Source organism: Dendrobates tinctorius, unplaced genomic scaffold, assembly GCF_039654945.1.
Source record: "Dendrobates tinctorius isolate UK_male_01 unplaced genomic scaffold, ASM3965494v1 ptg000070l, whole genome shotgun sequence".
Lineage (NCBI taxonomy): Eukaryota > Metazoa > Chordata > Amphibia > Anura > Dendrobatidae > Dendrobates > Dendrobates tinctorius.
The window spans coordinates 25,532,815-25,556,101 of NW_027361738.1; the positions used below are offsets into that span (position 1 = coordinate 25,532,815).

At 45.5% G+C, this 23,287-nt stretch overlaps 1 protein-coding gene across 3 annotated transcripts in view; it reads right to left on the reverse strand.

Annotated features, from left to right (window-relative positions):
* RAPGEF5 (Rap guanine nucleotide exchange factor 5) overlaps positions 1-23,287 on the reverse strand; it is a 384,903-nt gene that overhangs the window by 234,169 nt on the left and 127,447 nt on the right. For all 3 annotated transcript variants that reach the window (XM_073581473.1, XM_073581472.1, XM_073581474.1), the window contains exons 3-4: positions 4,466-4,572; positions 1,312-1,433 (exon numbers count right to left, since the gene is read on the reverse strand). In XM_073581473.1, coding sequence (XP_073437574.1) covers positions 1,312-1,433; positions 4,466-4,572 — 229 coding nt within the window. The remainder of the gene's footprint in view (positions 1-1,311; positions 1,434-4,465; positions 4,573-23,287) is intronic.

Below are 23,287 nucleotides of genomic sequence, written 5' to 3' on the forward strand. Positions count from 1 at the left end.
CTCCTTATCAGTCTGCCTCACTCCATTGTCATCTTAGGAGGCAGCCTGTATACTCTGTGATGATGCCCAATTTGTGCTAATAGGTCCCCTGAAGAGTCTATAAGTGACGAAACGCGTCGGGATGCACAGGGACTTTGTAGGGCTATGGTTTATAGGGATTAGATGTGGACCGCCCTTGTTAGGGCGGGAGTCATGGGTGTTAGAATTTGTAGCTCAAACAGGGCTTGAATAGGGTGAACTTCCCTTTTTCTTCCTGACCTGACATGACTCTGATGGGACATCTGACCCTGGACATCTTCCATCTTCATGTGGTGAGATCTTTCCTTTTCACACTAAGTTGATGGCTTTATTATTTTGATGTCTTTATTATATACATGAATAGGCATATTCCTTGATATCCTTTACAGGGTAGAGGTCTTTTTAGTTCCTCTGATAAGGAAACTGTTCATTTTTTACTTGGTCTTCTTCTTATTGATTTAGACCAAGCATTTTTTTGGTCCAATCTTTTCAAATCTTTGGACTTGGAATAGCCACATGTATATATTGGTAGTAATCTGTTACAGAGACTTATACAGTTACCTCCATTATGGTCTGTGGCATTTGATCTAGTGATTTATTTTGCACTATTATCTTTGGTAGCTTTTACATTAATCATTAAAAGTTATGTTTTATGTTATTTCTCCATTGCTGATTTACTACTTTGTATTGTGAGAATTTGTGGGTATCAGTCCACTTTTGTGCTGCATTTTTAAAAGGTTATTCCCATCATTAAAATTGCTGGGACCCCCACTAATTGGCAGGAATTCTGAAGAAGGGGCACACACCCCAAATGTGTAAAAGAAACAATTTCATCTTCTTTAACCATCTGTGAGTCCTCTTGACCCGGAGACCTGTTAATGGTTTTCTTCTTGTATCTATTCTGAAGTTGTAATTATTTCACAGCCCCTTAAAAACCTATAGATTTTATTGGGAGTGAAAAATCTTTGAGAATAACAATGCTAACTACACAAGATGTAAAAGTGATTGATTTATTTTCCTGGATGTCTTTTTAAAACAAAAAAATTCAAGCCTAGAACTAGTGGAAACATGTTCAATGAAGGATTAGCTACAGAAATAACACCCCCGATAAATGCAGCAGCTATATAACATGCAGACACGGTTATCCATAAAATTATTTTCATCTCAATAATTCTTTAGAACAGCTGGAACATTTTTCAGAAAAAAAAAAAAGAAAAACTGTTTGCACTGTCTCTCATCTCTCATAAGGATTTTGTGAGTTATATAAACACAAAAACTTTCAGTTTAACAGACCTGAAAGCAGGATTCCCAGTTTAAGCAAGATTTGCCAGATTCCAGCAGCGGTGTATCTACACTGAACAAATGGGCAGTGCTGCATGAGCCAATCCACCAACTCCGATCCTACACAACTTTTTCTAAAATGAAAAAAAAAAAAGAAAAAAGAAAAATTAGAAGATATATGATTGACCCAGAAATAAAAAAAAATAAGAAAAGATGTTTTAAAAATAAAATTACCTTTTACATCAATAAACATTTAAAAATCCATAATTATTTCTAGTAAAAAAACTTTGTAATTCTTAGATTATTCAAACATAAATGTACTGGCAATCCTGACACATATACACTATGTTTCTAGGCTGAATCTGGGGACCGGTCAACAGGTTTGGCCGATATGAGTTACGGCCACCAATTTTCAGCCCTGATATACAGCATTCTATGATGCTGTATATGAGCCACCATCCCGACCTGTAAGAGAAGAAAAAAACTTATTATACTCAACTGTGGGACGGTCTGGTCCGAGGGGTGTTGCTTTTCTTGGTTCGGCGCCTGCCGTCTTCTTGCAATGCTGAAAAGTTATTTTTCTTCTATAACAGGTCGGGTTAGGGGCTTATATACAGCATTATAGAATGCTGTATATCAGGGCTGAAAGGTGGTGACTGTAACTCATATCGGCCAAACCTTGTGACAGGTTCACAATAAAATTTAAGATGAAAAATTTGCCCAGTGAGTTAGTCAGTCTGCAGAATTTTTCTAAACAGTCTTGTAAATATCTTGAAGAGAGCATAAGTGTTAAGTTCCTCCTGATCCCTTGCTATATTGACTAACAAATTTTTTTTTATAGAAATAATTCTACTCTTGCCAATCTGCGGATTTGCTAAATACAATGTGCTAAATTTTTACATACAGTGGGGAAAATAAGTATTTGATACACTGCCGATTTTGCAAGTTTTCCCACCTACAAAGAATGGAGAGATTTGTATTTTTTATTGTAGGTACACTACAACTGTCAGAGACAGAATCTTAAAAAATAAAAATCCAGAAAATCACACTGTATGATTTTTTACATAATTAACTCATTTTATTGCATGAAATAAGTATTTGATACAATAGAAAAACAGAACTTAATGTTTGGGTAAAGAAACCTTTGTTTGAAATTATAGAGGTCAGATTGTTGCTGGATGGTAGGTAATCAAATATTTATTTCATGCAATAAAATGCTATTTCATTATTTAAAAATCATTCAATGTGATTTTCTGTTTTTTAATTTTAGATTTCGTTTCTCACAGTTGAAGTGTACCTACGAAACAAATTACAGACCTCTCCATTTTTTGTAGGTGGGAAAACTTGCAAAAGAACCAGAACAGAATGTTCCCAGCCAGGCTGAACTGCGGTGACCTTGGCGAGATCCCCGCTAGCACCGCTAGTTCAAATTCACCGCAGTGAAATTCTCCCGGTGAACTGCTGTGAACTTGCCTCTGCACCGTGAGACTTTCTCACAGAGTTAGCGGGTATCTCACATAGGTCACCAAAGTTCAGCCCGGCTGGGAACGCCGCCTCAGTGACCGGTAGTGACCTCGATGACGTCACCGCTAGTCACTGACGCTGTTCTCGCAGCAGCTCATTCATCAGTGGTTCCCAGCCTGGACAGTCGCATCTTGACACCATCCAGGTTGAAAACTGTTTATCTCTCAGATACGGATTACAGCGTGGAACAGCACGTCAGACAGGTGAGAGATGTTGTTCTTTATTTTTGTTTTCTTATAGGAGATGAGGGATTCAGTGGATTTAGCCGTTTGGTGAGAATAACTGTTTATTATTCTTAAATAAAAAATAAAAAGTGTGTTTTGTTTTATTTCAAATAAAAGACTTTATTCTGGCTGTGTCTTTATTTACCATCTAACTATAGGATTAGCAATGGAAAGGTGTCTTATAGAAGCCTCTCCGTTACTAAGCCATGGGCTTGATGTCATCTGGCAATATTCATGGCCCCTTACCAGCCTGAGAATACCAGCCCCCAGCTGTCTGCTTTAGCTTGACTGGTTCTCAAAAATGGGGGGACTCCACGCCGATTTTGTAATTTTTTATTTAAATTATTTTATTCTTGATAAAAAGCCTAGCTAAAGTGGAGAGCTGAGGGTTGCAGCCTCCAGCTGTGAATTTTGCCTGGTTGGCTATCAAAAATACAGGTGAACCCACGCCGTTTGCAGTTTTTTGTTAAAATTATTTATTTACAGCGCAGGTGTCGGAGGTAAACTTTATACCTCCGATCATAGCTGCGGACTCACGCACATGACAGTGCGACAAACACCAGGTGTTCGGAGGGCCGAACCTGAAAAGTAACACGGACTTCCTGGTGAAGTCTGTGATCGGTGTCCATGCCCGAATATCTTTACTGATAGGTTTTTAATTTTTGGGTGTACTTTTTACATTCCATTAAATGAATGGTCTCAATGACCCCTTTCAGACGGGAGCCACCACAACCGATTTGCTTACAGAGTAACAGGCATTGGGGTTTTCGAACCAGGGTATCACCAATTTAAATAGGACCTGTCGCAACTCATAAATATCTATTTTTAGAGGATCCAAATCCTATTGTTTTCCCGAATCTGGCATTATTTTTCTTTTGCTGCTGTTTCCGGCCACTCCTGAGATATGGCTCACTCATCCATGAATACAAATTTAGTCTTTAGAAAAGTGTGCAAGGTCCTCCACATTTCTGTATGGGAATCTTCTTGAGAATCAGGCAAGATGGCTAAAAGGACTTGATTTACTGTACATACTGAGAAGAGGCCATATCTTAGGAACAAAAAATAAACAATGCCAGAAAAGTGGAAAAGAGCAGCAATTACATCAGGTAAAAAGTGACATTCATGGCAAGTGACAGGCCCACTTTAAAGTCAATATGCCATAATACATATGGACAGAGGTTGTCCTCTTGAGGCGGCCACTATGCATTATAATCAATATGGCCTTAGACATTTTCAATTAAATGTGTCTGCCGGTTGCTTTCTCCCCTTTCATTGAAGACATAAACGCTCTGCTTAGCCCAGCATTCATGAGTATGGGGAAGACAGACAATTTATGACAATACATGTTACTTCTATACCACTGTGTGATTTCGCAATGCGTAATAAGGAATTATTTTATTTACCAATGAGTAACTTACCGACAAATACAAGTAAGATACATGCGATCTCTGATAAGAGCAGGAGACTGAATCCTTACTGCATTCCTCAAAGCTCTTCCAGCACATGTTACACTTTCCCCATAGGACTAGGAAAAAGACAAAACAAGAAAAAAAACATTAATACAGGTACATTGACATTCTTATTAGTGTATCGAGTATTAACAATTTTTCAATTTAAATAAATAAAATAATAACGCTTCAAGGTGAACAACAGAAAGCTTGACTGCCCCCAAAGAGGCTTTTCTTGTCCTCAGTCATCGTAACATGTCAGGCCGTAGCCTTCACTAATCCTGGGGGAAAAATAATTCACCATATTTTAACACTCAATATTCTATATGTTTTCTATTGGAAAAGAGCTCAAGATAATTATCAATTAGCATCAAAACATAATGGTGTATGATGCACAGCCTAGGTGAGGCTTAAGGTGGCCAAACAAATTAAAATGCTGCTGCTGGGAACTGCTAATTTCAGCAGGATATAAAACAAAACCATACGGAACCAAATTTATATCCCAATAGAGTCGCCCACTATGTAGTGCCGTCTCAATAGGGAATGGACACTCCAGCATAACATATTAAACAAAGAAAAAAAAGGGGAGTACAAGTCAAATATCATAAAAATAAGCAAGGTTTATTAAACATATAGTACTGACAGTTACAGAAATGACAAAAGATATATAAAGGATCAGATAAGTATCTGCTGCTTGTTAGTCCTAAGAATTGACAAAATAAAGTGCTTAGTGCTTATTAACAAATATGGGCCAAACTTGAGGGACATACAAGTAAAAGAGATCCTAACAGGTGCGCATCCTGAAAAAAATCACTATCCCAAGCCATAGTGCTTACCCATATTGAACTCTGCCAAGGACCACAAGCAGCGCCGCCACCGACGCGCGTTTCGCCTCTTTTTCAAGGTGCCGTACTGTGTTGTGTAAGGGGCCGAATTATATATCCTGTTACCAGGTGCTCCAATCAAGCGGCGCGTGTGTCCGGTGTCCTGCCCCGGAAGCTGCATCACCACCGGCGACAGCGCGGCGTCGCGTCTCAGACGACGTCACTATGACGTCACTGGCCCGCAAACGCCACTAATGCGCCTCAGCAATGCTCCATGGGCACACACACCGCAGATATGCGCACTGGAGCCAACAGTCTAGGTAATACATCCAAGAAAGGGAAATGGATCCTAAATATAACGGATTGTGCAAAGTGAATATATATATGAACGAATCCAAAAGATTAATGAATACTAGCTAATAACAACTATATCATTAATGATAGTGAACATAAAAAATACGATCCATTGCAATAGACATTACTGTGATTAACTATGTATTCTTTTTATATATAAAAGAGAGATGGGGCATATGAAATGCTTCAAAAAAGTGCACACATATAAATGTGACATATATAAAATGATGCACCAACGTGAATAAAAATATTTATCTTCTTTTCTTTTTATTATTTATCTTTTTTCTTCTTTTTCTTTTTGAATTAAAAATAGTCCCATAAGCCTAACTTGATATGATGTTCTTCAACCAGGATATAACACCAAAGGTCCCTCCAGATCTTCCCCACTAAACGTCCTAGAAATTACGGTGTTCCATTAAAGATGACTGAAGGGAAACAAACCAATACAGTGAACATACAAACATATATAATAAAAACAAAAACCATATCACAACACAAAAATTACAGATATGAGCTAAAACTCAACTGCTCATTGAGTCCAGCCGGTGTGATGGTATCAAGAACCGTGATCCACCGGCATTCCCTTTGAGCTAAGACACGTTTGGTGTCACCCCCCCTTATTCCCGCGCGGATCCTGTCAATACCCCAAGCTTGGAGTCCACTCGGATCACATTTGTGTTTCAACCGAAAGTGTCTCGGAATAGGTTTGAGAGCATTAATATCCTCCACTTCACGTGCCGCCATTATGTCTCTCACATGTTCTCTTATGCGAACGTGTAGTTCACGTGTGGTCAATCCAACATACAGTGGGGAAAAAAAGTATTTAGTCAGTCAGCAATAGTGCAAGTTCCACCACTAAAAAAGATGAGAGGCGTCTGTAATTTACATCATAGGTAGACCTCAACTATGGGAGACAAACTGAGAAAAAAAAATCCAGAAAATCACATTGTTTTTTTTTTCATTTTATTTGCATATTATGGTGGAAAATAAGTATTTGGTCAGAAACAAAATTTCATCTCAATACTTTGTGATATATCCTTTGTTGGCAATGACAGAGGTCAAACGTTTTCTGTAAGTCTTCACAAGGTTGCCACACACTGTTGTTGGTATGTTGGCCCATTCCTCCATGCAGATCTCCTCTAGAGCAGTGATGTTTTTGGCTTTTCGCTTGGCAACACGGACTTTCAACTCCCTCCAAAGGTTTTCTATAGGGTTGAGATCTGGAGACTGGCTAGGCCACTCCAGGACCTTGAAATGCTTCTTACGAGGCCACTCCTTCGTTGCCCTGGCGGTGTGCTTTGGATCATTGTCATGTTGAAAGACCCAGCCACGTTTCATCTTCAATGCCCTTGCTGATGGAAGGAGGTTTGCACTCAAAATCTGACGATACATGGCCCCATTCATTCTTTCATGTACCCGGATCAGTCGTCCTGGCCCCTTTGCAGAGAAACAGCCCCAAAGCATGATGTTTCCACCACCATGCTTTACAGTAGGTATGGTGTTTGATGGATGCAACTCAGTATTCTTTTTCCTCCAAACACGACAAGTTGTGTTTCTACCAAACAGTTCCAGTTTGGTTTCATCAGACCATAGGACATTCTCCCAAAACTCCTCTGGATCATCCAAATGCTCTCTAGCAAACTTCAGACGGGCCCGGACATGTACAGGCTTAAGCAGTGGGACACGTCTGGCACTGCAGGATCTGAGTCCATGGTGGCGTAGTGTGTTACTTATGGTAGGCCTTGTTACATTGGTCCCAGCTCTCTGCAGTTCATTCACTAGGTCCCCTCGCGTGGTTCTGGGATTTTTGCTCACCGTTCTTGTGATCATTCTGACCCCACGGGGTGGGATTTTGCGTGGAGCACCAGATCGAGGGAGATTATCAGTGGTCTTGTATGTCTTCCATTTTCTAATTATTGCTCCCACAGTTGATTTCTTCACTCCAAGCTGGTTGGCTATTGCAGATTCAGTCTTCCCAGCCTGGTGCAGGGCTACAATTTTGTTTCTGGTGTCCTTTGACAGCTCTTTGGTCTTCACCATAGTGGAGTTTGGAGTCAGACTGTTTGAGGGTGTGCACAGGTGTCTTTTTATACTGATAACAAGTTTAAACAGGTGCCATTACTACAGGTAAAGAGTGGAGGAAAGAGGAGACTCTTAAAGAAGAAGTTACAGGTCTGTGAGAGCCAGAAATCTTGATTGCTTGTTTCTGACCAAATACTTATTTTCCACCATAATATGCAAATAACATGAAAAAAAAACAGAATGTGATTTTCTGGATTTTTTTTTCTCAGTTTGTCTCCCATAGTTGAGGTCTACCTATGATGTAAATTACAGACGCCTCTCATCTTTTTAAGTGGTGGAACTTGCACTATTGCTGACTGACTAAATACTTTTTTTCCCCACTGTATATTAGCCCACAAGGGCAAACTGCATAGTACACCACATATGTGGTACTACACGTGATGTAACCTCTAATTTTGAATTCTCGACTGCCATCCGATGAAGTGAACGATAATGATCTCCGAAGATTCCTACATGCTAGGCACCCACCACATGGAAAAAAATCCATTCCTGGGTGTGCCAGCCTGAAAGAAATCTATACTTTTGGTGGTATAGTGACTCCTCACTAGCATGTTCTTAAGGGTATTACACCTCCGCGCAGTCATAAGGGGGCGTTCAGAAAGGCACTCACGTAAAATTGGGTCAGTCCTCAGAACCGCCCAATGTCGGTTCAAGATAGATCTCATCAGGTCCCATTTATGATTGTATGTTGAAATAAATCTTACTTCTCCATCCGTTTTAGGTTTGGATTTTTTCCACCTGTTTCCCAAGAGATCAACCCTAGAAGATCTTTTGGCCCGCCAGTAACCTCTCCTAATGCTTTTACCACTGTAGCCTCTTTGGGCAAATCTTTCCCCAAGGTCCACCGCCTGAGCCTCAAATAAGGCATCAGTTGAGCAAATCCTCCTGGCACGCAAAAATTGTCCAACTGGAATAGACCTGATCGTGGAATGCGGATGTGACGAGGATGCATGCAGAAGGGCATTCACAGAAGTCTCCTTTCTATATAGATCGGTGTGGATTAAACCATCATCCTGTACTTTTAACATAACGTCAAGGAATGTAATTTGATGATGGTGAAAAACATACGTGAGATGGATATTGAAGCTGTTCTGGTTCAGAGCTCCCACAAAGTCATGTAGCTCAGAGACAGGGCCTTGTCAGATAAATAGAACATCATCGATGTATCTGAACCATCCCGCAATCTGGGGAGCGGCCAGTGCGCCATCCGAGAAAATCTCCCTCTCCCAATATCCCAAAAAAAGATTAGCATAGGATGACGCACAGGCCGCTCCCATCGCGGTGCCCTGTCTCTGTAGAAAATATCTGTCCTTGAAGGTAAAGAAATTGTGGGTGAGAACGAACTCTAACAGCTCCAAGACCAACTCACGCATGTCCGGATCTAAATTCCTCGTTTCCAGGAAGAATCTGGAGGCCCTCAGTCCATCCACATGTCGAATACTGGTGTAAAGCGATTCGACATCTGCTGTAACCAAAATCATATCCGCATCCACAAACAGGCCATCCACTCTCCTGAGGACATCATTAGTGTCCCTGACATAGGAGGGCAGCGTCTCAACCTGCGGATGTAAATAGTATTCAATGAATTTGCAGGCTGGGTCGCATAGCCCCCCCATGCCAGACACAATAGGACGTCCAGGAGGAAGCACAGGATCCTTATGGACCTTGGGGAGAAGATAAAAAGTGGGAATCACCGGAGTATGAACCAAAAGGCCCTGCAAGACTTTTTTAGTTATAATGCCTCTTTCATATGCCATTTCAAGAATATTATGTAATTCATTCTGAAAGGTCTTTAGAGGACTGTTTGGCAACTGAGAATAATTTTCTTTATTTCTCAATTGTCTGAAGGCCTCTTTTTCATATTTGTCTACAGGCCAGAGAACCACGTTTCCCCCCTTGTCAGCCGATTTAATAACAATGTCATCCCAACTTCCAATTTCACATAAAGCCACTCTTTGTTGTGGGGTCAAATTATCGCTTTTTTTATAATTGGTGATGGTCTTAAGATCTTCAGTCACCAACCTTGTAAATATCTCGACCTGGGGACAAAGTGAGAAAGGGGGAAACGTGGTACATCTGGCTGCAATAGGAGGTAAAGATCCACTTACCGAATCTCCATGAGACTCACTCTCCAATTCTTCTAGAGTACGTATTGCCTCAGCTTCTGAGACCGATAGATTTTGGTCTGACAGAGGGCGTGAATGTAATTTTCTAAGGATGATCTTTCGGGAAAACAGGTGGAGATCCTTTACCGCTGTAAAATAATCAAAATTATTTACTGGAGAGAACGATAAACCAAGTTGTAATACACTTTTGTGAAGGTCAGAGAGCACATGTGAGGAGAGGTTAATTACCTCTAATGTGTTTGTTCGAGCTTTTTTATCACTCTTTGGTGAATTAGCCATTTTTCTTTTGTTGGTTTTTCCATTCTTCCAACGTCTATCTCTCACATGATCCCTCCTATCCCACAAAGGCCGTACACCATCTGAAGTGTTCATAGGTTCTTCCAGTGATGATACCGATGAAAGTGAGGTGGACCTTCCTCTTATGGGATTTTTATTATTATTACCGTTCATTTGGCGGTAACACCATTTATAAATCCGATCCTGTTGTCGATCAGTAAGGTCACGCTGATATTTTTTAGTTTTTCTCTGAACAATCTCCGTTTCACATTTTTTTAAAAATGTCTCCACCTCCAATTTCACCTTGGCTGCCATCTCACCAGTAAGGTTTTTATTCACCTCATCCTGTATAGATCCAATTTCTACATCTAATTCATTCAGTTGTTTTTCATTATATTTAGACAGTAATTCCATATATTTCCTTGAACATGTGGAAGCAGCATCCTCCCACTGGTTGACAAACTCACTGTCATTAATATTGAAAGATGGGAACACTTGTATCCGTAAGCCTCTTGGTATGAGGCCACAGATTAGGTACTTATCCATGAATGCCTTATTCCACCATAACCGTGTACGTTTATTGAGTAGCTCTTTATATTTAATGATCAATGTACTAGTGTCACCAAATTTAACATCCGTATTGATACCAGATCCTTCATTAAAAACTTTATCAAGTTCAGTCTGCCACGCTTTCTCGCGTTCACGGAAATCCATGTGTTCCTTATTGGTAACTGTGAAAACACAGATAGCAAGCATATAAAACAAAACCATACGGAACCAAATGTATATCCCAATAGAGTCGCCCACTATGTAGTGCCATCTCAATAGGGAATGGACACTCCAGCATAACATATTAAACAATGAAAAAAAAAGTTACCAATAAGGAACACATGGATTTCCGTGAACGCGAGAAAGCGTGGCAGACTGAATTTGATAAAGTTTTTAATGAAGGATCTGGTATCAATACGGATGTTAAATTTGGTGACACTAGTACATTGATCATTAAATATAAAGAGCTACTCAATAAACGTACACGGTTATGGTGGAATAAGGCATTCATGGATAAGTACCTAATCTGTGGCCTCATACCAAGAGGCTTACGGATACAAGTGTTCCCATCTTTCAATATTAATGACAGTGAGTTTGTCAACCAGTGGGAGGATGCTGCTTCCACATGTTCAAGGAAATATATGGAATTACTGTCTAAATATAATGAAAAACAACTGAATGAATTAGATGTAGAAATTGGATCTATACAGGATGAGGTGAATAAAAACCTTACTGATGAGATGGCAGCCAAGGTGAAATTGGAGGTGGAGACATTTTAAAAAAAATGTGAAACGGAGATTGTTCAGAGAAAAACTAAAAAATATCAGCGTGACCTTACTGATCGACAACAGGATCGGATTTATAAATGGCGTTACCGCCAAATGAACGGTAATAATAATAAAAATCCCATAAGAGGAAGGTCCACCTCACTTTCATCGGTATCATCACTGGAAGAACCTATGAACACTTCAGATGGTGTACGGCCTTTGTGGGATAGGAGGGATCATGTGAGAGATAGACGTTGGAAGAATGGAAAAACCAACAAAAGAAAAATGGCTAATTCACCAAAGAGTGATAAAAAAGCTCGAACAAACACATTAGAGGTAATTAACCTCTCCTCACATGTGCTCTCTGACCTTCACAAAAGTGTATTACAACTTGGTTTATCGTTCTCTCCAGTAAATAATTTTGATTATTTTACAGCGGTAAAAGATCTCCACCTGTTTTCCCGAAAGATCATCCTTAGAAAATTACATTCACGCCCTCTGTCAGACCAAAATCTATCGGTCTCAGAAGCTGAGGCAATACGTACTCTAGAAGAATTGGAGAGTGAGTCTCATGGAGATTCGGTAAGTGGATCTTTACCTCCTATTGCAGCCGGATGTACCACGTTTCCCCCTTTCTCACTTTGTCCCCAGGTCGAGATATTTACAAGGTTGGTGACTGAAGATCTTAAGACCATCACCAATTATAAAAAAAGCGATAATTTGACCCCACAACAAAGAGTGGCTTTATGTGAAATTGGAAGTTGGGATGACATTGTTATTAAATCGGCTGACAAGGGGGGAAACGTGGTTCTCTGGCCTGTAGACAAATATGAAAAAGAGGCCTTCAGACAATTGAGAAATAAAGAAAATTATTCTCAGTTGCCAAACAGTCCTCTAAAGACCTTTCAGAATGAATTACATAATATTCTTGAAATGGCATATGAAAGAGGCATTATAACTAAAAAAGCCTTGCAGGGCCTTTTGGTTCATACTCCGGTGATTCCCACTTTTTATCTTCTCCCCAAGGTCCATAAGGATCCTGTGCTTCCTCCTGGACGTCCTATTGTGTCTGGCATGGGGGGGCTATGCGACCCAGCCTGCAAATTCATTGAATACTATTTACATCCGCAGGTTGAGACGCTGCCCTCCTATGTCAGGGACACTAATGATGTCCTCAGGAGAGTGGATGGCCTGTTTGTGGATGCGGATATGATTTTGGTTACAGCAGATGTCGAGTCGCTTTACACCAGTATTCGACATGTGGATGGACTGAGGGCCTCCAGATTCTTCCTGGAAACGAGGAATTTAGATCCGGACATGCGTGAGTTGGTCTTGGAGCTGTTAGAGTTCGTTCTCACCCACAATTTCTTTACCTTCAAGGACAGATATTTTCTACAGAGACAGGGCACCGCGATGGGAGCAGCCTGTGCGCCATCCTATGCTAATCTTTTTTTGGGATATTGGGAGAGGGAGATTTTCTCGGATGGCGCACTGGCCGCTCCCCAGATTGCGGGATGGTTCAGATACATCGATGATGTTCTATTTATCTGGCAAGGCCCTGTCTCTGAGCTACATGACTTTGTGGGAGCTCTGAACCAGAACAGCTTCAATATCCATCTCACGTATGTTTTTCACCATCATCAAATTACATTCCTTGACGTTATGTTAAAAGTACAGGATGATGGTTTAATCCACACCGATCTATATAGAAAGGAGACTTCTGTGAATGCCCTTCTGCATGCATCCTCGTCACATCCGCATTCCACGATCAGGTCTATTCCAGTTGGACAATTTTTGCGTGCCAGGAGGATTTGCTCAACTGATGCCTTATTTGAGGCTCAGGCGGTGGACCTTGGGGAAAGATTTGCCCAAAGAGGCTAGCGTGGTAAAAGCATTAGGAGAGGTTACTGGCGGGCCAAAAGATCTTCTAGGGTTGATCTCTTGGGAAACAGGTGGAAAAAATCCAAACCTAAAACGGATGGAGAAGTAAGATTTATTTCAACATACAATCATAAATGGGACCTGATGAGATCTATCTTGAACCGACATTGGGCGGTTCTGAGGACTGACCCAATTTTACGTGAGTGCCTTTCTGAACGCCCCCTTATGACTGCGCGGAGGTGTAATACCCTTAAGAACATGCTAGTGAGGAGTCACTATACCACCAAAAGTATAGATTTCTTTCAGGCTGGCACACCCAGGAATGGATTTTTTCCATGTGGTGGGTGCCTAGCATGTAAGAATCTTCGGAGATCATTATCGTTCACTTCATCGGATGGCCGTCGAGAATTCAAAATTAGAGGTTACATCACGTGTAGTACCACATATGTGGTGTACTATGCAGTTTGCCCGTGTGGGCTAATATATGTTGGATTGACCACACGTGAACTACGCGTTCGCATAAGAGAACATGTAAGAGACATAATGGCGGCACGTGAAGTGGTGGATATTAATGCTCTCAAACCTATTCCGAGACACTTTCGGTTGAAACACAAATGTGATCCGAGTGGACTCCAAGCTTGGGGTATTGACAGGATCCGCGCGGGAATAAGGGGGGGTGACACCAAACGTGTCTTAGCTCAAAGGGAATGCCGGTGGATCACGGTTCTTGATACCATCACACCGGCTGGACTCAATGAGCAGTTGAGTTTTAGCTCATATCTGTAATTTTTGTGTTGTGATATGGTTTTTGTTTTTATTATATATGTTTGTATGTTCACTGTATTGGTTTGTTTCCCTTCAGTCATCTTTAATGGAACACCGTAATTTCTAGGACGTTTAGTGGGGAAGATCTGGAGGGACCTTTGGTGTTATATCCTGGTTGAAGAACATCATATCAAGTTAGGCTTATGGGACTATTTTTAATTCAAAAAGAAAAAGAAGAAAAAAGATGAATAATAAAAAGAAAAGAAGATAAATATTTTTATTCACGTTGGTGCATCATTTTATATAGGTCACATTTATATGTGTGCACTTTTTTGAAGCATTTCATATGCCCCATCTCTCTTTTATATATAAAAAGAATACATAGTTAATCACAGTTGTCACGCGGCGGCTGCCGCGCGCTCCTCTCTCTGCCTCCTCCCGGCCGCAGCTTACCCTTCCTCCGGCATCCTGCTTCCCTCTGCGCCGGCGTCCTCGGTCCTCCCCGGCTCCTCTTCTCTGTCCGGCGGTCCCCTTCGTCCGGTCTTCCGGACCGCGCCGGGTGCACGCCCCCGCCCCTCCTGCTCGGCGGGCGCGCGCACATACTGTGCCTGGGCACGCGCGCTCCTCCTCCTCCTCCTCCTCCTCCTGAGGACGCGCGCCTGCTCCTCCTCCACTTTAGGTCACGACCCGGAAGTCCTCCTACTAGCCCCTATATCTGGCCGCCTCTTCCTGCCAGCGGTGCCTGAGTATCACTGCTTTTCCCTAGTGATTCTGGCCGCCCTCTATGCACGCTATCGCGTCCTGTCCATCCGTTGTTCATTCACCTCTCCATTTTTCCTCTCTCCTAGGTCCTGTGTCTCCAAGCCGTGCCCGCCTGTCCTGTGTCTCCCAGCCGTGCCCGCCTGTCCTGTGTCTCCAGGCCGGTACCGTCAGTCCTGTACCCCCAACTCGGCTCTAGCTGTCTGTCTGTCGTTACTCTCCAGGGTACCAGCTGCCGTGGTAATAGTTACCCGCGGGCTTGCCCCAAACGCTCCCTGTATAGGGGGTGGTCCACCTGGTCAGCTCGCCCCCGGGAGGTTCGTTGCCACGGTCTAGCGGGTCCACCCCAGGTGTACCTTACAGAATACTCAGGCCATGGATTCCGCTGGTACCCCGACCCCGACCCAAAAGGAACTTTTGTTCCTTCGTGAGAATCAGGCGAGGATCATGTCGTTCCTCAAGTCTATGGAGTCCAGACTTTCATCTCTGCAAACCTCCGATCCGGGGATTGCCTCCCAAATCTCCGGCTTACAGCAGGAGCTTGCTCAGCAGCGCGACACCCAGGCCCATATTTTAAACTACATAGCCTCTGTAGATAACCGCCTTCTAGCTCTACAGACGGCGGCCGCTGTCCCTGTGCCTGCGGCAGCTTCCCAGTCCTCGCCCCGCTTGGCTAAACCCCCACGCTATAGTGGGGATCCCAAGCTCTGTCGGGGGTTCATTAACCAGTGTCAGTTGCACTTCGAGCTGGCACCCCTGCAGTATCACTCCGACCGGGCCAAGGTGGCCTTTATGATTTCCCACTTAGAGGGTGAGGCATTGGCTTGGGTGAATCCTTTGTGGGAGCGAGATGACTCGATAGTCTCCCAGCTCGCAACCTTCTTGGAGACATTCCGCAAGGTCTTTGATGAGCCCGGGCGTCTGGTCTCCGCTACCGAGTCCTTATTTTGCCTTCGCCAGGGTGCTCTCTCTGTGGGACAGTACGCCATCCAGTTCCGTACGTTGTCTTCTGAACTAGGATGGAACAATGAGGCTTTAGTAGGGGCTTTTCGGCGTGGCTTGTCGCCCCGAATCAAAGATGAGTTGGCAGGCAGGGATACACCTACGTCTTTGGAAGATCTCATCTCGCTGGCAACGCGAATTGACCTGCGTTTCCGAGAGCGTTCCCGCGAGGCCGTCAGGGAGAGAAGACCCACTCGGTTCTCTCCTCCGATGCGCAGTCCTCCCCACGCTCGGCCTTCCACCTCGGCGTCAGCCCCTGAACCCAGGCAGGTTGACCGACTCAGGCCCGCAGAGCTACGCCGCCAGGAGAGACTCACTCATGGTCTCTGTCTCTATTGTGGCAGTGCCTCCCACCTTCTACGTTCCTGCCCTGTGAGGCCGGGAAACTCCTCCGCCTAGGACAGGTAAGAGAGGCCTCCCTAGGTGCCTTCGACACCTCTCTACCTTTGACCCTTCCTGTTTTGTTTATCCAGGGATCCAAACGTTTCTCGGAGCTAGCCTATATTGACTCAGGGGCTGCTGGTAATTTCATCCAACTCGAGGCGGTGAAGAGATTGGGGATACCTGTTAGGTCCTTGGAGGTTCCCCGGCAGTTAGCCTCAGTCGACGGGATTCCCTTGCGCGAGACCGTAACGTTGGTCACTGAAGAGCTGGAATTACAGATCGGGGTCCTGCACCGTGAGAGAATAACCTTCTTCGTGCTGCCGTCTCTATCCCACACCTTGCTCCTGGGCCTTCCGTGGTTGAGGATGCATGAACCTGTCCTAGATTGGCGGACCGGAGACATCCTTCGCTGGGGCTGCGTTTGCCAGACTAGATGTCTTCGTCCAGTACAACCCCTCAAATGCGCGTCTCCTGTCTCGGGTCCTGCGGATTTGCCCTCGGCCTATTGGGCTTTTTCAGATGTCTTTGATAAGAAAGAGGCAGAGGCTCTTCCACCGCACCGGCAATATGATTGCCCCATCGAGCTTGTACCCGGCTCGACTCCGCCCCGGGGGCGAATCTATCCGTTGAGTCCACTCGAGTCCCAGGCCATGTCTGAATATGTACAAGAGAATTTGGCCAAAGGCTTCATCCGAGAGTCTTCTTCTCCCGCTGGGGATGGCTTCTTTTTTGTTAAGAAAAAGGACGGGTCTCTCCGCCCCTGTATTGACTATCGAGGTCTTAACCAGATTACCATCAAGAACAGATATCCTCTGCCTCTCATCCCCGAGCTGTTCGACCGGCTGCGAGGTGCGCGAATCTTCTCTAAATTGGATCTCCGTGGAGCCTATAATCTCGTCCGTATTCGCTCCGGAGATGAATGGAAGACCGCCTTCAACACCAGGGATGGACACTACGAGTACCTCGTCATGCCCTTCGGGTTGTGCAACGCTCCCGCAGTTTTTCAAGAATTCGTGAACGACATCTTCCGAGACCTTCTGTACTCCAGTGTGGTTGTATACCTTGACGATATCCTGATCTTCTCTCCCGATCTGTCCACCCACAGAAGAGATGTCCGCCGAGTGCTGTTCCGATTGAGGGAGAATCGCCTGTACGCCAAATTGGAGAAGTGCGTCTTTGAACAGTCCTCCCTTCCATTTTTGGGATATATCATCTCCGACTTCGGCCTGCGTATGGATCCAGTGAAGGTGTCTGCCGTGCTCAACTGGCCACGTCCCCAAGGGGTGAAAGCCGTTCAGCGATTTCTCGGCTTCGCAAATTATTATCGGCAGTTCATCCCTCGTTTTTCCTCATTGGCCGGCTCTATCTCATCTTTGATTCGTAAAGGAGCCAACCCGCACGTCTGGACCCCTGAAGGAGAGGAGGCCTTCCTATCTCTAAAACGAGCTTTTACCACGGCTTCCGTACTCCATCGTCCTGAGGTCAACAAACCGTTCTTCCTCGAAGTGGATGCATCAGCAACTGGAGCCGGAGCGGTTTTGTCTCAAAAATCTTCTTCCGGTAAACTCGTCACGTGCGGCTTCTTTTCCAAGTCCTTTTCCACCTCAGAGCGGAATTATTCCATAGGGGACCGAGAACTGCTGGCCATCAAGTTAGCTCTAGAAGAGTGGAGATACTTATTGGAGGGCGCCGCACATCCCTTCACAATCTTCACAGATCATAAGAATCTAGCTTATCTTCGGTCTGCGCAGAGACTCAACCCACGCCAGGCCAGGTGGTCTCTGTTCTTCGCTCGATTCGATTTTGATCTACATTTTCGCCCAGGCAACAAGAACCTCAAAGCTGACGCCTTGTCCAGGTCCTTCCTTCCCGCAGATGTCGAAGAAGAACCCACGCATATCTTGGATCCATCCCGGCTCATCACGGTGGCACCACTCTCTCTTCTCTCACCTCCACCTGGCAAGACTTTTGTGCCGGAGAAGGACCGAGGACGAATCCTTCACTGGGGACATGCTTCCAAGCTGGCTGGCCATCTCGGGATTAAGAAGACACTTCACCTGGTATCCCGCTACTACTGGTGGCCGACTTCCCCAGGATGTCCGGGATTTCGTCGCCTCCTGTCTCTCCTGTGCCAAGATCAAGGTGCCTAGGCAGCTGCCTTCTGGGCTTCTACACCCGCTTCCTATACCCTCGTCCCCCTGGCAACACATTGCCATGGACTTTATTACGGACCTACCCCACTCTGCCAACTGTACAGTCGTCCTAGTGGTGGTTGATAGGTTTTCTAAGATGGCACACTTCGTTCTCCTTTCCGGCTTACCATCAGCCCCAGCCTTGGCGAAGACCTTTGTTCAGCACATCTTCCGTCTTCATGGACTGCCCCAACATATTGTTTCTGACAGAGGAGTCCAATTTACCTCTCGCTTCTGGAGAGCCCTATGCAGATCAATGGATGTCACTCTCGACTTCTCCTCATCTTACCACCCCCAGTCCAACGGTCAGGCCGAACGGACAAATCCGTGCTTGGTGAACTACCTCCGGCATTTTTCCAATGTCCACCAGAACGACTGGGCTGAACTTCTCCCGTGGGCGGAGTTCGCCTATAATAACCACGCCAGCGAGTCTTCAGGCAAGTCCCCTTTCTTTATCGTCTATGGACAACATCCTGGTGTACCTCTACCGGTTCCTCCTGCCTCGGGTGTACCGGCGGCTGACCTTCTGACCGGGGAATTCTCCAGGATCTGGCAGGAGACCAAGGCCGCTCTCGAGTTGGTACGTAACAGAGTTAAGAGACACGCCGACAAAAGACGCCTGGATGCTCCGCCATATCACCCTGGTGATAAAGTTTGGCTGGCCTCCAAGTTTATTCGCCTCAAGGTCCCTTCCCATAAACTGGGTCCCCGTTATATTGGACCTTTTGAGATCTTGTCCCGTATTAATGATGTCTCCTATAAACTACGGCTTCCTGCCTCTCTCCGTATCCCTAATGCCTTTCATGTGTCCTTGCTAAAACCAGTCGTCTTCAATCGTTTCCTTTCTAAGGCCCCTCACTCACCTCCGCCTGTCTCCGCAGACGATGTATTTGAGGTTAAAGATATTTTGGCCATGAGGAAGCAAAAGGGGAGAACCTTTTTCTTGGTTGATTGGAAGGGCTTTGGTCCCGAGGAGAGGTCCTGGGAGCCCCAAGAGAACATCCAGGCCCCTCGAATCTTGGCCAAATTCTTTTCCGGACTGCGGAGGGGGGCGCGTAAGGAGGGGGGTACTGTCACGCGGAGGCTGCCGCGCGCTCCTCTCTCTGCCTCCTCCCGGCCGCAGCTTACCCTTCCTCCGGCATCCTGCTTCCCTCTGCGCCGGCGTCCTCGGTCCTCCCCGGCTCCTCTTCTCTGTCCGGCGGTCCCCTTCGTCCGGTCTTCCGGACCGCGCCGGGTGCACGCCCCCGCCCCTCCTGCTCGGCGGGCGCGCGCACATACTGTGCCTGGGCACGCGCGCTCCTCCTCCTCCTGAGGACGCGCGCCTGCTCCTCCTCCACTTTAGGTCACGACCCGGAAGTCCTCCTACTAGCCCCTATATCTGGCCGCCTCTTCCTGCCAGCGGTGCCTGAGTATCACTGCTTTTCCCTAGTAATTCTGGCCGCCCTCTATGCACGCTATCGCGTCCTGTCCATCCGTTGTTCGTTCACCTCTCCATTTTTCCTCTCTCCTAGGTCCTGTGTCTCCAAGCCGTGCCCGCCTGTCCTGTGTCTCCCAGCCGTGCCCGCCTGTCCTGTGTCTCCAGGCCGGTACCGTCAGTCCTGTACCCCCAACTCGGCTCTAGCTGTCTGTCTGTCGTTACTCTCCAGGGTACCAGCTGCCGTGGTAATAGTTACCCGCGGGCTTGCCCCAAACGCTCCCTGTATAGGGGGTGGTCCACCTGGTCAGCTCGCCCCCGGGAGGTTCGTTGCCACGGTCTAGCGGATCCACCCCAGGTGTACCTTACAACAGTAATATCTATTGCAATGGATCGTATTTTTTATGTTCACTATCATTAATGATATAGTTATTAGCTAGTATTCATTAATCTTTTGGATTCGTTCATATATATATTCACTTTGCACAATCCGTTATATTTAGGATCCATTTCCCTTTCTTGGATGTATTACCTAGACTGTTGGCTCCAGTGCGCATGTCTGCGGTGTGTGTGCCCATGGAGCATTGCTGAGGCGCATTAGTGGCGTTTGCGGGCCAGTGACGTCATAGTGACGTCGTCTGAGACGCGACGCCGCGGTGTCGCCGGTGGTGATGCAGCTTCCGGGGCAGGACACCGGACACACGCGCCGCTTGATTGGAGCACCTGGTAACAGGATATATAATTCGGCCCCTTACACAACACAGTACAGCACCTTGAAAAAGAGGCGAAACGCGCGTCGGTGGCGGCGCTGCTTGTGGTCCTTGGCAGAGTTCAATATGGGTAAGCACTATGGCTTGGGATAGTGATTTTTTTCAGGATGCGCACCTGTTAGGATCTCTTTTACTTGTATATCCCTCAAGTTTGGCCCATATTTGTTAATAAGCACTAAGCACTTTATTTTGTCAATTCTTAGGACTAACAAGCAGCAGATACTTATCTGATCCTTTATATATCTTTTGTCATTTCTGTAACTGTCAGTACTATATGTTTAATAAACCTTGCTTATTTTTATGATATTGGACTTGTACTCCCCTTTTTTTTCTTTGTTTAATAATTTCAGCAGGAGTGGCTGACCATATAATGTATAGCAAGAGTCCATACTGGACTTGGCTTTTGGCATTCAACATGCCCAATCCTTTTGTTCTCAAGGAAGATAAGCCGCCATCACAGGTGTACAGCGCTCTCACCTCCCCCCATTCAGAACATGCAAGTGTAGGCGGAGGTCAGGAGTAATAGTTATCAGCTTAAAGGGAACCTGTTGCCAGGAATGTGCATAGTAACCTACACACAGTGTCAAGTCGGTGCCGTTATACTGAATAAAATGATACCTTGGTTGATAAAATCCATCTTGTGACTCTTTCTTAGTCTTTATTTTCAGTTTTATGTTAATGATATGCTCGTGTCCTAAGGAGGGGCTGGTGTATATGGCGCTCTGATTATATATTCATAATACAGACTGCTGACAGGTCACTGATCCCTAGTTTACATAATGAATACCATCACATACTGAATAAGAAAAAAAAAACGCTTTGCAGGCAGGTGCCGGCTGTAGCACCTGCTCTGCAGCATAATTGCATGGTTACTGTGCTCTTAATCCCTTTTGCAGATTTACCACTTTATAAGACGCTCCGGATTATAAGACGCACCCCAAATTTTGAGGAGAAAATAAGAAAAAAATATTTTTTTAATAAAATGGCGGTGCTTCTTATAATCCATGCGTCTTATTGATTACCGGGGGTGGTGGCTGCGGTGAAGCGGGGTCCCAGGGTCGCTGCTGGAGGAGGCAGGAGTGGGGTGATACTGCAGGCCGCAGGAAGGGATGAGAGGGTGCTCCGATGTGCAGCGCGCTGCCAGGGGGGCTTGTGCTGCTGCCAGGGGGTCTGTGCTGCTGCCAGGGAGTCTGTGCTGCTGCCAGGGGGGCTTGTGCTGCTGCCAGGGGGGGTCTGTGCAGCAGCCCGGGGCTCTGCCGACATTTAACGGGAGTAGGCCGCAGGGGTCTCCAGGTGTCTCCGGGTGTCCGTCGGTACTGTGGGTGTCTCCGGGTGCCCAGCCGTGTCTCCGGTTCCCATCCCGGGGCTCTGCCGACATTTTGCGACAGGCCAGAGCCCCGGGGCTCTCTCTCGGTTCCTTCTGTATTGACTCCGGCAATATGGCGGCCGCCGCCAGGGGCGCCGCATGCGCTGATGGTGATCTCGGGACTGAGATCTCAGAAATCTCATCTCTCGAGATCTCAGTCCCGAGCTCACCATCAGCGCATGCGCCACCCCCGGCGGCGGCCGCCATATTGTCGGAGTCAATACAGAGGGAACCGAGAGAGAGCCCCGGGGCTCTGGCCTGTCGCAAAATGTCGGCAGAGCCCCGGGATGGGAACCGGAGACACCGCTGGGCATGTGGAGACACGGCTGGGCACCCGGAGACACCCACAGCACTGACGGACACTCGGAGACACCCAGACACCCCTGCGGCCTACACCCGGTAAGGCATGTCCGCTTTGTAAGACGCACCCCCATTTTCCCCCAAAATTTGGGGGAATAAAAGTGCGTCTTACAAAGCGGAAAATACGGTACTTGAGCGAGGGAAAAAAAAGCCACTTTGAAAATGGCGCAGCACAATAGCAGCTATCGGTTTGTATAGAAATATAATAGCTGCTGTTGCGCAGGCGCCGCCATCTTGCTGGAGAAAAAAAATGGCCTCCACCAAGATGGCACTGCCCACGCATGCTCAACAGCAGCTGTCAGCGATCTTCGAAAGCTGCTACTGCGTACTCGCATGCAGCGCCATCTTGCTGTAGAACATTTCTTTTTTCCTTCTCCAACAAGATGGCGCCATCAGCGCCTGTGCAACAGCAGCTATCGCATCTCTATACAAACCGACAGCCGACAGTGCGCAGGCGCCATTTTCATGGCCAGCATGTACAGTGAGTACGGAAAATATTCAGACCCCTTTAAGATTTTCACTCTGTTTCATTGCAGCCTTTTGGTAATTTAAAAAATGTTCTTTTTTTTTCTCATTAATGTACGCTCTGCAACCCCATCTTGACCGAAAAAAAAAAAAATGTAGAAATTTTTGAAAACTTATTAAAAAAGAAAAACTGAAATATCACATGGTCATAAGTATTGTAAGGTAGCGCTTGTTATTAAGGTTGGGGACACTCGCTTGGCAGCAAAATGATCAGATCCGACACAGGTTTTCCATAAAACATCAACAGTCCATGTGGTTTATTCAGGCATCATAAACCAAAGCAATATGTAACAGTCTTACAGCATAGCGTCCATGACAGAGCTCCACTCTGTTAACCCTGTAGTCACACAGGTTATGCAATGTCCAATACGCAGGCTTTATAGTCTCACCGTTATC